A 13,728-nucleotide genomic window follows, 5' to 3' on the forward strand; every position below is an offset into this window, starting at 1 on the left:
AAGGTGCCATCAGCTGATCATCATCTGACAAAGAACTGAAGACTATCAGAGAGGAGCGTCCTGTTCTCTCGGGCTGTAGATGTGTGTCAGTTCCTGACACTGGACACCCCTCAACCTGCAGCCCCCGCCGTCCTATTTATAGTCATGAATGCTCAAGAGAGGACCAACAGCGCTTTAACAGTAGGGAGACTAGAAAAAGGAAACATTACACCCTTGGAGATAGGGGACATTTGCATAATACCAATGTATTACATAAATGGGAAACACTGGAGTGTGTTAGTGGGAGGTGACTCATCAGCAGCAGCTTTAGTAGCAGTTCACCCACCGCCGTTACCTTATCAAGAGCCTCCCGCTCCAGCAGGTCCTGCACAGCCAGTAACTTGATACTGGAAACAGAAACACAGAGATGAAGTTACATATCTACAACACACACATTAATAAGAACCCGTCACACACCCTTCCACAGACACACGGGATGTCATTCGTGTGCGCTCGCCATTTAAAATCCCACATCAGAAATTCATTGAGAAATGTCCTTATCATCAACCTACTGTGATAAAATCTGCAACTTTTTTATTGTATTTTAATTGCTTTTTATTGGCTGCTTTTACGGCGATCTACCTCAGATTGTAATGACCACATTTAAAAGTAGGAACCTGACCCATGAGTCGTCTGGAGCCGCAGCATTTTTTGGGGCCAAGTTGCCGGGAGAACTCGCTGTGAACTAAGATTGAAACGTTTACCTTCTCAGGTAATTATGGCTTAATACTTAAGAGGAAGTGGCTTTCACACATCTAGTAAATTCCAAACATTAGCGTGTTTCAGGAGTCACACTTCTCACCACCTGATAAATCTAAGTTGAATCAAGTCTGTCTTTGATTCACTCTATAGCTCTGCTTCTTAGCTGCTTAAGGTTCCGCCATCATCATCATCATCATCATCATCATCATCATCATCATCATCATCGTCGTCATCATCATCATCATCATCATCATCGTCGTCAGTCAGCCTACAGGTTCCACAAATGTGAAAGTGAAGGTTGATGAGAAACTACAGACCAAATACAAGCGCTTCACGGAGCTGGTTCTAATTCTCAGTGGGTTCTTGACCATAAATGAGACCTTTTTACGCAAACATATAAAATGGATCCATATCCATCCATCCATCCACCCATCCATCCATCCATCCATCCATTTTCTATACCATTTATCTGTTAAGGGTCGTGGGGAGGGGGGGTTGGAGCCTTTCCCAGCTGACTTCAGGCGAGAGGCAAGGCTCACCCTGGACAGGTTGCCAGTCTGTCACAGTGGATATTTAATGTTTACATCAAAATATTGATGCAACTTAAAGTAATTGTTGGTATATTTTAGTATGTGTTTGACTTGAAGTAGAGAGAAATGCAAATGACGAACAGTTCCATAAATAACAACAAAATGCAAAACATCTTTCAATCTGACCTTTAGAGGAAAAATCCACCTCAGGCTCTGAAACATAAAATTTGACAAGGAAAGAGGAGAGGGAAGCACCCACACAGCTGAATTCACAGAGGAAATATGAAGAAACAGAGATGGAGACCACCGAGGAGCACTGAAGAACCTTGCCAATGATCATCATGGTTTAACCTCGTGAACATGTCAGTGTGGCGTGGTGAACCCTGACGTAGCAGTGAGAGTGTCATGTACAAAGGACAGTCTCAAAAACACAGCTGGTGCTTTCTCCGCCTCCCATATCTTGAGCACGCCACGGTGAAATGAGACACATCAGAGGGCCAAGTCGGTGTCAAACTGTTAGCAACTTGGCTCCAATTTTCTCTATTCTATGATGACAAAGATGGTTAAAACAGAAATGGGGACAAGCATAGAAACCCATGGATGGAGCATGACCTCTACATCACATGGTGACTGGGCCGTCAAATCCAACGTCAGAAGTGGCTTTTATTCTGACAGGCAGCTTTTATTGTGGCATACAAAGGAAGTGGGTCAATCAAGAAGCTGTAAGATAAAGAGAAAATGGAACCCATTGAAATAAATTCAGAGAGACTTTGGCCTTTGCCAAGTTAGGTGAGGGAAAAATCCCCCGACGACACGACCCATACAATGCGTCAGCACCACAGAGAGTCAAACAGGCTCTTATAATGGTGGAGACACAACAAACCTTCTGAGTAGAGGTTACTGTTGTTGTTAAGCTTTTCATCATAATACACAGCTTCTTGATAAGGCATTTACCCTTGGAAAATAAGTTCATGAAGTGTAAATACAGTTAAGGTCTCGTCAGATTTAGGAACAAAACAAGCCTGGCTGAAGTCAGAAGATGGCCTGTGTCACGCTGCAAATGTAGACTGAACATTAGCAAATCTTAATCAATTGAGTTATACCAGTATTTCACTCTGGAATTAGTATTCATTTGTTATTCTAAACGTCCACATTTATCCAAAGTTACACTTGAAATTTCGCTGTGAATGTTTGTATCATCTCAAGCTGAGTGCAGACCATCATTTGTTAGTGTGTGTGTGTGTGTGTGTGTGTGTGTGTGTGTGTGTGTGTGTGTGTGTGTGTGTGTAAGGAAGTCTGAATCATATCGGCAGCAGCACTGTGAGCTGTCATTCTTCCTTAATCCGAGGATGTTTTTTGTGTCATTTTGAGAAGCGGACATGAGATTTGAGGGTTCGGTCTCCCCTACAACGGTCTTAGAGGACTGTGAGTCTTTACACAGAGAGGAATCATTAACTTTTTTGTGGGATCTAACGATTAATTTTGAGAAAAATGAGAAAAATGAGTACTGATCTGTGCATCAGAGAGTCCAACTGTGTTGAGGCAACAGATCTAAATGGAACTAGCCAAACTGGATTGTCAACATCATTAATAGCATGTTGCCTCGGGGCAAACGTAATGTTTCTAAATTGTCCATTTGACTCTTACTGAGGCTGCTGCACAGCAAAAGGAAGAGCCTTAACAGCCCAATAAACTTTTATCTGTTTACTCATTAAATGATTTCCCGAGCCAAGAGTCAGCAGAATAAAAAGCAATCATTCCTGGGAGGCGTCCCTGGTTCCCTCAGCTTTCAGCAGAGTACTGGGATGTGCACAGCACGTGAAGAAAGCTTCTTTGCTGATCAGATGGCAGTCTGGCTGTTTTGACACTCACAGTAACACCCTCAGACTATTCAGTCCAGAGAAGGAAAAGTGCTGAGTTCAGAGTTACACAAGACATGATGCAAACTCACCAACAAGAGTCTGTCAGCTGTGTGGGCAGCAGGAGATGCTGGGCTGAGTCACTGTGGGGCAACACAATGACATGAAGCCGGTCACCATGTTGAGACCTCATTCACCTCTAACCCACTAATCCAAACTCAGCCACAGGGAAAAATCACATTACATAACAGCTGAAGTGGAGCGTTGCTGCTGCTGGGTTCCTCCTCCAGATTTACTCACAGTCACTCCACCACCTCACACCAGTTGCGCTGCATAGATGAGGGTTTTACTGCCAGTACACCAGCTACAACAAGCCATTGACTCCATTCCCATTAAATAAGTTAACCTGTTTGTCATGTTAAGAGCTACAAGCACATGGGAACAGCAGCACCATGAGCACGCTGCTAGCGCTCTTGCCAGTGTTGGAGCCGCACCGTGAAAAGATTCGGTCACTTCAAACAGCACCATGACGGCCATGCGACACACGGGTTTATGTACAAGTGTCTAAGAATCCAAGCGACAATCATACAGGAACGTCACACCACAAAAATGGGTGAGTCCACTAGAGTGTCATGTGTGTCAGTGACAGCTCATTAACCTGCTCCATACCAAAGCACATTAACAGGTGATCACTGAGATCCTGATAAACCGTAACAACTCATTTCTGCAAAACTCTTTCTTCTACTCAACTCTACACAACAGAAAGAGTTGGTGAGATCACAAGTTGGAACTTTGGTTCCTTCATGATTAATGAAGCCACTGATTTTGAGAACCAACAGGCCTTTCCCTTGCTGTAGGTGTGCTGCATAGGTGCTGCTGGTGCAGACCCAGATCCTTCTTTTGGCAAGGGTCCAACACACTGTGAGCTGACCCCAGGGTCAAGCATGTCAGCAGGACATGAAGGGTAACGCAGAGGCATTGAGGCAACCTGTGCTGACCTTCACACCCTTCAGAGGTCAGCAGAATCTGCTGTGTCTACAGGAGATAATGCTGACAACAATCCTCAAGATAAAAAAAACCTACATAAACACGGACTCAAACACACAGAGAAATGCTGATACAGAAACTAAAGCTTCAGAGTCACCGCGACAAGCTCTTATCCTGCTGCCCAGCAGACATTAACAACCTACGACGAGAAAAAACAGAGCGTCTGCAGCAGTATTGTCAGATTAAGACAAATAATGGAGGGCATGCGCGAGGTTACATAATCCTGAGGTGAGCAGCGGTGGAAGCAGAAGCGACCTTGTACATCAACGCTTCTAAGGTCTTTCCAACCCTGAAAGAGGAAGAAAGCGTGTGATGGCCTGCTGACAGTTTGGTTTTTTTACTTCACATCAATGTTCTCTTGTGAAACCAATCACCCTGGATATAAGAAGTTTCCATGTTGAACTCAAAACAAATGATGATGTGGTTGTAGCCTCGTGTCTTATATTGCGTACAGAAGATGTGTGAGGAACGTAAATGACCAGACACAAATGACATCATCATGTCTGTGTGGCTACCACGAGACACCGACTGCAACAAGTGAAACTGAAAAACCACACGAAAGGTTGTTTCGGGCGAGCGGCTCTTTGGGACAGTTTTACGCTGCTGAACACTCCACTTGTCCACATTTGCTGAATATCAGTACCGTGAACATATTCACAGCTTGGTTTATTTGCCATATTTTGATTAAAATTTGAGTGTTTGAAGGGTTCTGAGTATACAGGTCCATGCAGTCTGAAAAGGATCTATGCATGTATTGATGTATTGGAACAGATTCTCGTTCCTCATCTTTTAAAGCTGACAGTCCAGCCTACACACTCACTCCTCACATCATTCTGTTTACTCATTGGTATTTTAGACTGACCCATTACTCTCCTCTCCTCCTCCACTACTTGAAGTAACGTACCTTTTGTTTCAATCTCGCTAATTAAAGCCAGTTTTATTTATCTGACAATTGACTGTGGTAAGTCACTTTGATTTGCAGCTCTGTGTTTAAGTGCTGCGGCAGGAACACAGTGATCCATATCAGCTTTGTTTAGCAGAGAAAACGACTTGGAAGTGCCATAGCGGCTCGAGTGAATCATGGCTGGCAGGGCTGCCTGGGCAGTGCCCCTAACTCACTGTCCGACAACAGTAAAATGCTGCGCCAATGGAAATTTCCACATGAGCACCCACCACCCTGCATCAGCTCAGCACAGACCCCTGTTACAGCGACAAGCTCTCTCAGGATTCTGCACGTTTGATCACTGCAATCACTGAAAAAGTGAATACTTGCCATGCTTATGTGTGTGTTTGTGCTAGTTCTGCAAGTCTGGGAGGGGATTAGTGTGTGTGTGTGTGTGTGTGTGTGTGTGTGTGTGTGTGTGTGTGTGTGTGTGTGTGTGTGTGTGTGTGTGTGTGTGTGCTTTGCAGTTGCCAAACTCTTGCCCCGGTCCATCTCATAATCCATAATCTCATAATCAGATGTCGAAAACATCATCCAAATTGCCGTGGCAGGTTTGTGAAGGCACATTAACAGCTCTGCTCAATAACTAAACTTGATATGTACAGTCAACATGAAGACATGAAATGGATTTATGACAACATGAAAACAAAAACTGACATGCTCACATCTCTGCTTGTGAACAGAATATAACACATACGATACAACATGGAAATTGGTGAGCTTAAGAGGTGCTGGAAGTGTTTCCTAACAGAGCTAAATGAGGTGTTGTGCTAAGCTAATCCTCACCCGGCTCTCTCTCTATATTTAACACACAGGCATTAGCATGTATTTTTTTCCTTTTAACTCTTGACAGGAAGGAAAGTGAGCGTATTTCCAAGCATGTTCAGAATTTCCCTCATCACTAAAATCTCCCAAATCAGTCGCAGTGCTAACTTGGACCCACTTGGTCTGAAAGACACACGCATCACAGGAAATGCCTCAGCGGTCAACTGTTGTGACTTTTAACTGGATTAAATATCAGATGTAAATACTGCATGTTACTCTAGCACTTTGTAAATGTTCAGTCCTCTAATGTAATGAGCTGGACATGCAGCAGAAGCAGATTAGACAGTAATGGGATTAGTGATGACAGCAGCTGTGTCATCTGAACACTCAAACATCAGCAGCTCATCCACTGTTAGCCACCTCTGCTTACCATCGAGGGGACTGCTGCAGATATATGGAGGTAGATTTGAAAGGTTTACAACATCTTTCCCAGCCAAAAATACCCAGACAGACACCACCGAGGAACTGATAACTCATCTTTCCTAAGGAAAGTTGTCTTTGATGTAGCTGAGCTAATTATTTTTTAATTATGATCATTTTTTTATCCTTGAATTCAACCCTGAGATATAGCCGACCTTGTCTCCACCTGATCTTTCTTTTCTTAATGGTTTTTTTTGGTAAGGACAGATGACATAAACAAAGAGAATTGTAAAACAGTTTTCCACAGCTATGGTGTAACTACCGCTCGTTTCCAATGCCAATCCCTTGAAGGGCTTTTAAAATGACAGTCATAAACCAAATGTACAATAAATCCTACAAGCATGGATTTAAAAATGATGATAATTCTGTCCTTCTTGCAGCTCAGAAGGCACCTCATCTCATGTCTTGGCTCCTTTAAATATGAAAGAGCTCTTGTCAAAGGAGGTTTTCCTGTACAATTTCCTGCAGTGGTATTTCTGGTGGATACTCCATCAGCCTGGAGTGGTTACACCATGTCTCAGAGACCAAGAGGAGCCCAATTTAATTTTATTTCAAGATGTTCTTTCTCTCTTCACTCCTGCTTGATCTTCATTTGTCTGAAATTACCAGGGATGGAGAAAGCGGCACGATCGAAAGAACAATCCTGTCTGGCTTATAAATGAGCCAAACTTGACTCTGTGATGGGAAGCCCTTTGAGCAGCAAAAATGAAGAATAAATAAGTTAACTAATAAATAAATAGGAAATTATTTAATTCAGTGTTGCTGAAGGAAAGATGATTTTGATTAGCGAAATCCTCAGATGAGGATGTGAAAGAATTTTTATCTGTTTCACGCTGTCCTGTTCCGACTGCCAGCATTTAGTTGGAGCCCTCCTCTTGGTGTGGGATGTAACTCGCCTCCACCGTCACACAGCTTCAAAACTCAGACATTCAATTCAGTTTTGCATATTTAAGTACATCTTCAGACCCCGCAGAAGCTCTGAGAGCTATTGACCCCTTTGGACCCCAAGTGTCCAATATATGACCAGTCATATTTGAGCAGGTAAACAGCCCATGTGGAGAGCGACCAATGCCTCAAGCTTAAAACTCCTCTGTCCTCCGTTATACCCAGTCTATGGGTATCTGAGACACAGCATCCTCTCCTCCTCCCGAGTAGCCACGGAGGCAAAAGAAGCTCAATATAAAGAAGTAACATAAGGATTTAGTTTCAGGGTGGTTCCAGGCCAACATAACAAACACAACAATTCTAACCTCAAATAAGCAATACGAAGAAGAAAAGAGAACAAATAAACCAAATGACAGACACCTACTGAACTAAATAAACAGGAGGAAATAGGGTTAAGGGACAAGGAATGCTTCTCCTGCACAAAACAGACACCATCTTGAATCCTTTGATAACTAGCTTCTTTCTGCGGCAGCCTAACACCAGCCAGACCTGAGAGAGATGACCTATCACCTCCGGCACCAAACACAGACACACACCTATCTGCACGAGCAAAACAAATGTTAGCAAAAACAGAACAAAACTGGAACAGACCGATGACACCCTCAAACGAGGAAGTGTTGACCTGCTAACACCCGATCTATTCAAAGGTGGATGGCCACGTTCATTTCACATCCACCTTCTTCAACCAGACCGCCCACACACTCTCCATTCCCCTGCCAGCCAGTGCTCACATGAGTTGTTCTGTGCACAATTAAACTTCGGCAGAGGGAGAGTAGATGATCTGTTCTTTTTACACCTGAGCCAAGTGAACTCCAGCACACAGGAGACAAGAACACCAGAGCATAGCTCATTGCATCATGCCAGGCTATGGTGTACACACAAATCAGACAAATTCTACTTTGGAGTCATGAACACATGAACCCGGACTTGGGTCCCTGATCTGAAGCTTCTCTGGATCATTATACTGCAGTTCTTTAATGGTAAACAGCAATCATGGTCAAACGTTAGCGCAGATTTGACACAACGCTGCCTGTCTACATTCACAATCTCCTCAAGTAAGAACTGAATGTACTCGGTGAACCATGTGGAAGAGCACTAGTATCTGAGTGGAGACACATGGACAGACCACTTCCTTTCTTCTGTCCTCTAGCTCAGGGTCAGAGAGGCTGTGTGGCAGGTTGGAGGAGTACATGATGTCACTCTGTCTGGCCGCATCACTGCAGGATTTGAAAACAGAATGAAGTTCTGGCCTCACGCAGTGGAGACATTAAACATCCTAGATGACTTGTGTGTGGGTATGTTTCACTTTCCCAGCAGAAAAGTCCTCCTGTGAGCTCTTAAACATCAGCTCTCATCTATACATCGACCCATATCAATCCTGAACTTAATTAGTTAGCTAGTTAGTTTGTTAATTAGTCAGCGGTTTGATTCCCTCCAACGGTGCGTGAGGCTGACAGGCAGCTCCCTGATGACTAATGTCTGGCAAGCTTTTTAACCTCTAGAAAGAAGTTCAGTGAACTCCGGTAACTTTTCTTTTGCCTGGAGCAAAGCCAGGAAGTGTATGTGTGTGTGCGTGTGTGTGCGTGCGCGCACGTGCGCAAGCGTGTGTAAACTCAGCCGGGATCTTGTGATTGCTCACACAGCAGAGCCCAAACACTGTGCAAACACACCATATCTCCTCTTGAACCTCCTCCTGTTGACTGTTCCACCATAACAAACCAGCCTGTGTCACCATCAGGAGAGTCAGCCGAGGTATGGGAACACAGGAAGTGGGAGACGTCAGTGAACCTTCAGAAGAGGGGGGTTGGATCGGTGAGTGGATGGGTGAGGAGGCAGACACAGGAATACGATCTAAGATGGCGCCAAAGATCATCAGGTCTTATCAACACACACGACTCATTCGGCTAGCTCTGGGTGTGGCGATTAGCCTCATAAACACTGAGGAGTCGCAAAACAAACTCGAGCTGGATTAGTACATGGAACATTTTGTTTGATTTGTAAGCACCTGACCAAGGTAGTGCCAGTCCATCTCGTCTTATAATTCCACTCTATTGTACAAGAGACAATTGTGAGTCATTGTGGCGTGAAGGAGCTGCAGTTCCTCTAGGAGAGTGGCACAAACCAAAAATCTCTCTCCTCTAAAAGTGCATCTCTGTAGCATTAAGAAGCAGGGGACACATCATTTTATGGCCATGAAGATAATTTAAAGACTACACACACACACACACACACACACACACACCGTCAATTTGCATTGAGGGTACGAATATATAAACAAAGTTAGTAAGAGTTCCATAGGTTCCAAGGGGAGAGGACATTTCACTTCACCTCCCTGTGTGTTTGATTTTAGACCGGTCACATGACAAGTCATGATCTAGTTCACTTCTAGCTTTCCGACCCCCACAGGTTCCTGCCAGACCAGGAAAATCCGACACCACTGACCGACTGATCCAACTGACTCTCTGCCTGAGGATCACTGAGTCTTTCAGGTCACCTTGCATCAATGTGAACCCCTAAGATGAACTATTAACTGTTAATGCTTTTAATTGTAACTGGTAGTTGATTTTTCATGGGCAGCAACCAACCTAAACTGTAAGTGCTCCACACCCAAGCAGCTGGAGGGAAAGCCACCCTCATAGCAGAGGTTCCCACTCGCCCCCGGCGGAAGGCGTTCCAGCTCTCAAGTCCAAGTGCCATACACAGAGTGACATGGCTGATAATCAACATTATTGATATATTTAGCAATTTTATACAAAACGACGCATTAGCCAGCATCTTCTTTTTCTGAGTTTGAAAGAAAAAACGCCACTCTGCCATCATCCACATTGTGGTTGAAGGTGGAACTGATTTGCATCAATGAGATGTCTTAAGTTTTTCGCAGCAGTTACAAATGAATGTTGTTGTCACGTTTGACGAGACGGTGATGTAACATGGCTCCTCAGAAGCTCCAGTCGACTTCACATCCAAGTACAGACACGCTTTTAAAAAAAGATCATACAAGTTGCACATTGATCCAGACTCACAGCTTCTTCGTGTCTTATTCATCGACTCCTTCTGGTAAGTTTTTTAATTTTAAATGCTTTTTTTTGTATTTTTACACGTTTGTTGTGCTATCATTCTTTTTGCATGCAATACAATTGTGACTAAATAGAAACAGGTTTAAACAGTCAAGACCTTTGTAAAGGCTTCAAGGACCTCCAGAACTTCTTCGAATCGCTCACAGTGCAGTTTAAGAGTAACAGTTACAGTAATACTGTTCATTTGCATAACTGCAAAAGTCTACTTGAATGTAGAAATATGTGGCCTGAAAGGTCACAACAGGCAACTCTGCATTTAGCTGCGATTCTCATATCCTCTTGTCAGGCCCAGCAGTTTAGTATCATGTTCCATTTGACTCTGTTTCGGCTTATTATTATTAAAATAATGTTTAAACTAATAGTAAATGATCATGACTACTGGTAAATTAAAACTACACACACTCAACTATTAGTTCATGCTTGTCACTGTACCAGTGTCTAATGTTAATTGATGAAGCCTCAGTCTACTATGTGGTGTATGATCTGTGCCAACCGGTGGACTGATGGATGAGGGTACGTATGTTTTTTGTTAAGCCAGATAACAAAACAATACTTTTAAATACAGTTCAGTGCAGGAGTTCCTACACAGAGTGAATGTTTAGGTACTGGGAAGATCTGAAGAACTAACAGGTAGATGGGGGTTCACCAACACCTGAGCTTCCTGGTGTCAAGGAACACTGGTGTGGTCCCACCCAGCTCACCCAGGGTGTACCATGAAACCCATGAGAACTGAGAAGCACTGGGTCTCACACTTGCAGACTCTCATTCACGTCACATCATCATTCATTGACAGACTGACGCTGCTGCAGTTGATCTCAGCAGATTGACCCGATTCTCTGAGCTTCCAGTTAATGTTGTACTGTTGTGCTGATTAACTCTTCTGCCTCTTACTTCGACTGAGCGCTCCGCTCCCCCCGCATTGTCTTCACCTAGAAGATTCCATCGAACAGCTGACACGATTTTTTTTTTTCGTGAATGAAAGAACGAGAGACGTTGTGAAATCGCGTCAGTGTTCCTGAAACCCACTGAGCTGATGGATCCCAACGCTTCTACGTCACTGCCAACGACACGCCACTGTCAGGCTTCCCCTGGTCATAAATCACAATTATTTGGATGATTGGTTGATTTGTGATATTTTCTCTTACTGAACTGATCATCATTTCATCAGGTTTTACAGTTCTTCTGACAAGTTACTTTTCCAGGATCTGTTCTAGGTGACAGCAAAGCTCTTACAGTCCCAGAGCCTCACTTGCGAATTAGAAGCTGTTTACAGTGAGACTATTTGGAACATATTGTTCTAAAATGTGATCACTCAGAAATCACCACTCTTGCAGGAGCTCATAAATACAGAGGAACTCTTGTTTTTAAGGTATTTGGTAAGAATGTTATATTAAGATTTATGGTCAGTAACAAAGAGGATTGACAGTTGAGTGTATATTTGAATGATTCTATTCATCCACGTTTCACACTCCTTTAGTTTAAAGAAATATTGTTGTACTGTTATAATGTTGGCGGAGGAGTAGGGGTACTCACTCGTTCTCCAGCAGGGTCATGCACACCACCTCTTTGACCCCCGGGTTGTTGGCCTTCTCGCAGGAGCAGCCCTGCAGGCTCCATGTGGCCAACCGGACCACGGGCTTCCCATCCCGCAGACCGGGCGGGGGCTCTACGATGGCTCGCACAGAGATGATCTGGGTGGGTCCACCGGGTGGGAGATCCAAGTCATCGCTGGTCATGCTGAATGATGTAGGACTGGGATGTGACTTAGAGGTGCAGGTCAGCCCCCCGTTGGTGTTGGTGGAAGGCGCCCTGGAGCGCTCCACGTACACCTGGAAGCGGATCTTATCCAGCAGAGAGCTGTTGATGTGGCGGACCCTCACCAGGTCCTCGATACTTCGGAACGGACCGTTTTCCGCCCGATAGGCCACGATGTTCTGGGCTAGTTTCTCCGTGATGCCCCTGATGCTCATGAGCTGAGCGGGAGTAGCGGTGTTAATGTTCATCCCGGTGCTCGACTGGTGCTCCGGGTCTTTGCGCAGCGACGACGGGGAGTGCTGGGACGAACTTGTCCTACTGGAGACACAAATCTCCAGTTTGATCACCTCCAGTTTGGTGGCCCCGATCCCACTCACCAGAGCCAAGTCCTCCACCTTTTTGAACCCCCCGATACAGTCCCGGTACTCCACGATGTTCTGCGCAACAGTGCGGTTGACTCCAGGGAGGGTCATGAGTTCCTCTTCGGTGGCGGTGTTGATGTTGAGTCGCTCCTGGTTCACCAAAATGTGTCCGAAGTTACAAGCTGCGCTGAATTTGCGCTTGCTGCAGCTGAAGTCTGTGGGGTCCTTAGGGATGGAGCGGTGGCAGCCGAGACTCCCACCCATGGCTCCAGAGGATCCCTGGGTCTCGGATCACCGAAGCGGACGGGAGCAGGCAGGCGGCCACCGGCGTGGAGAGAGAACAAGCTGAAACAACCGACTGGAGCAGAGATTCAGGACGGAGACGTCACCTTCTCCACACACGGCTTCATTACAGCTGATACCAGATATACACTCAGCTGCGCTCCGTCCTACATGCCGGTGTGTGTGTGTGTGTGCGTGTGTGTGTCTCCTCTAACCGCTGCGCCCCGCACGTCTCTGTGCTCCTAGGCGCGCGCGTGCGCGCTAGAAACACAAGTTCCACGCTAAACTTTGTCCTCGTGCCCAGTGACAGGTCGGTGTCTACACACTCCCGTTTGACTCCTCACTGCAAGCCTTTGCTCCCAACACGTCAAGACACAGCGATGGCGCCGGAACAATGGATGTCAGCTCTTCAAAACAAAACACACACACACACACACACACACACACACACACACACACACACACACACACACACACACAGTCTATTATAAATAGCTAAATATAAAAACCTACAGCGTATATGTTGGTATTCACTGGATAAAGCTTGATAGGTTTAAAGGTATCATATGTAAGGGATTATCAACCACCTGTGGAACCAGACGGTAGGGGGCAGACTTACTCACCTCAAACTAACCGGTCTTGGACTATGGGTCCTATTTAAACGATCCCTGGTGTCAGGCAGCTGCTGACACATGTTCAGCCTTATTTTGGTGTTTAGGGAGCGTGTAATCAGGGTGCAAACCACAGTGCGTGGCGCACAGCTCAAAGAAGCAGTCATTAGACACCCAATGATTCACTGATGTGACATCAAACTATCAGAGAGCCTCATGATGGTCCTTTAAACCCTGGTTGTGCCAGGATTTTGCGGGTTGCTTTTTAAGAGGTCCTCATTTTTCAACTCAGTAGAACTGAATACTTCTCAACCGAGGAAACGGACCTCCT

At 45.0% G+C, this 13,728-nt stretch overlaps 1 protein-coding gene across 1 annotated transcript in view; it reads right to left on the minus strand.

Moving 5' to 3' along the window:
• eepd1 (endonuclease/exonuclease/phosphatase family domain containing 1) overlaps window positions 1–13,160 on the minus strand; it is a 20,427-nt gene extending 7,267 nt beyond the window's left edge. Inside the window, exons 1-2 of the mRNA XM_086192828.1 lie at window positions 11,921–13,160; window positions 335–386 (exon numbers count right to left, since the gene is read on the minus strand). Of these exons, the coding sequence (XP_086048954.1) occupies window positions 335–386; window positions 11,921–12,768 (900 nt within the window). The 5' untranslated portion in view covers window positions 12,769–13,160. The remainder of the gene's footprint in view (window positions 1–334; window positions 387–11,920) is intronic.
• Between the last annotated feature and the right edge of the window lie 568 nt (window positions 13,161–13,728).

Source organism: Aulostomus chinensis, chromosome 22, assembly GCF_037954235.1.
Source record: "Aulostomus chinensis isolate RoL2024-O1b breed Wild chromosome 22, RoL_Achi_v1.0, whole genome shotgun sequence".
In the NCBI taxonomy this organism is placed as follows: domain Eukaryota; kingdom Metazoa; phylum Chordata; class Actinopteri; order Syngnathiformes; family Aulostomidae; genus Aulostomus; species Aulostomus chinensis.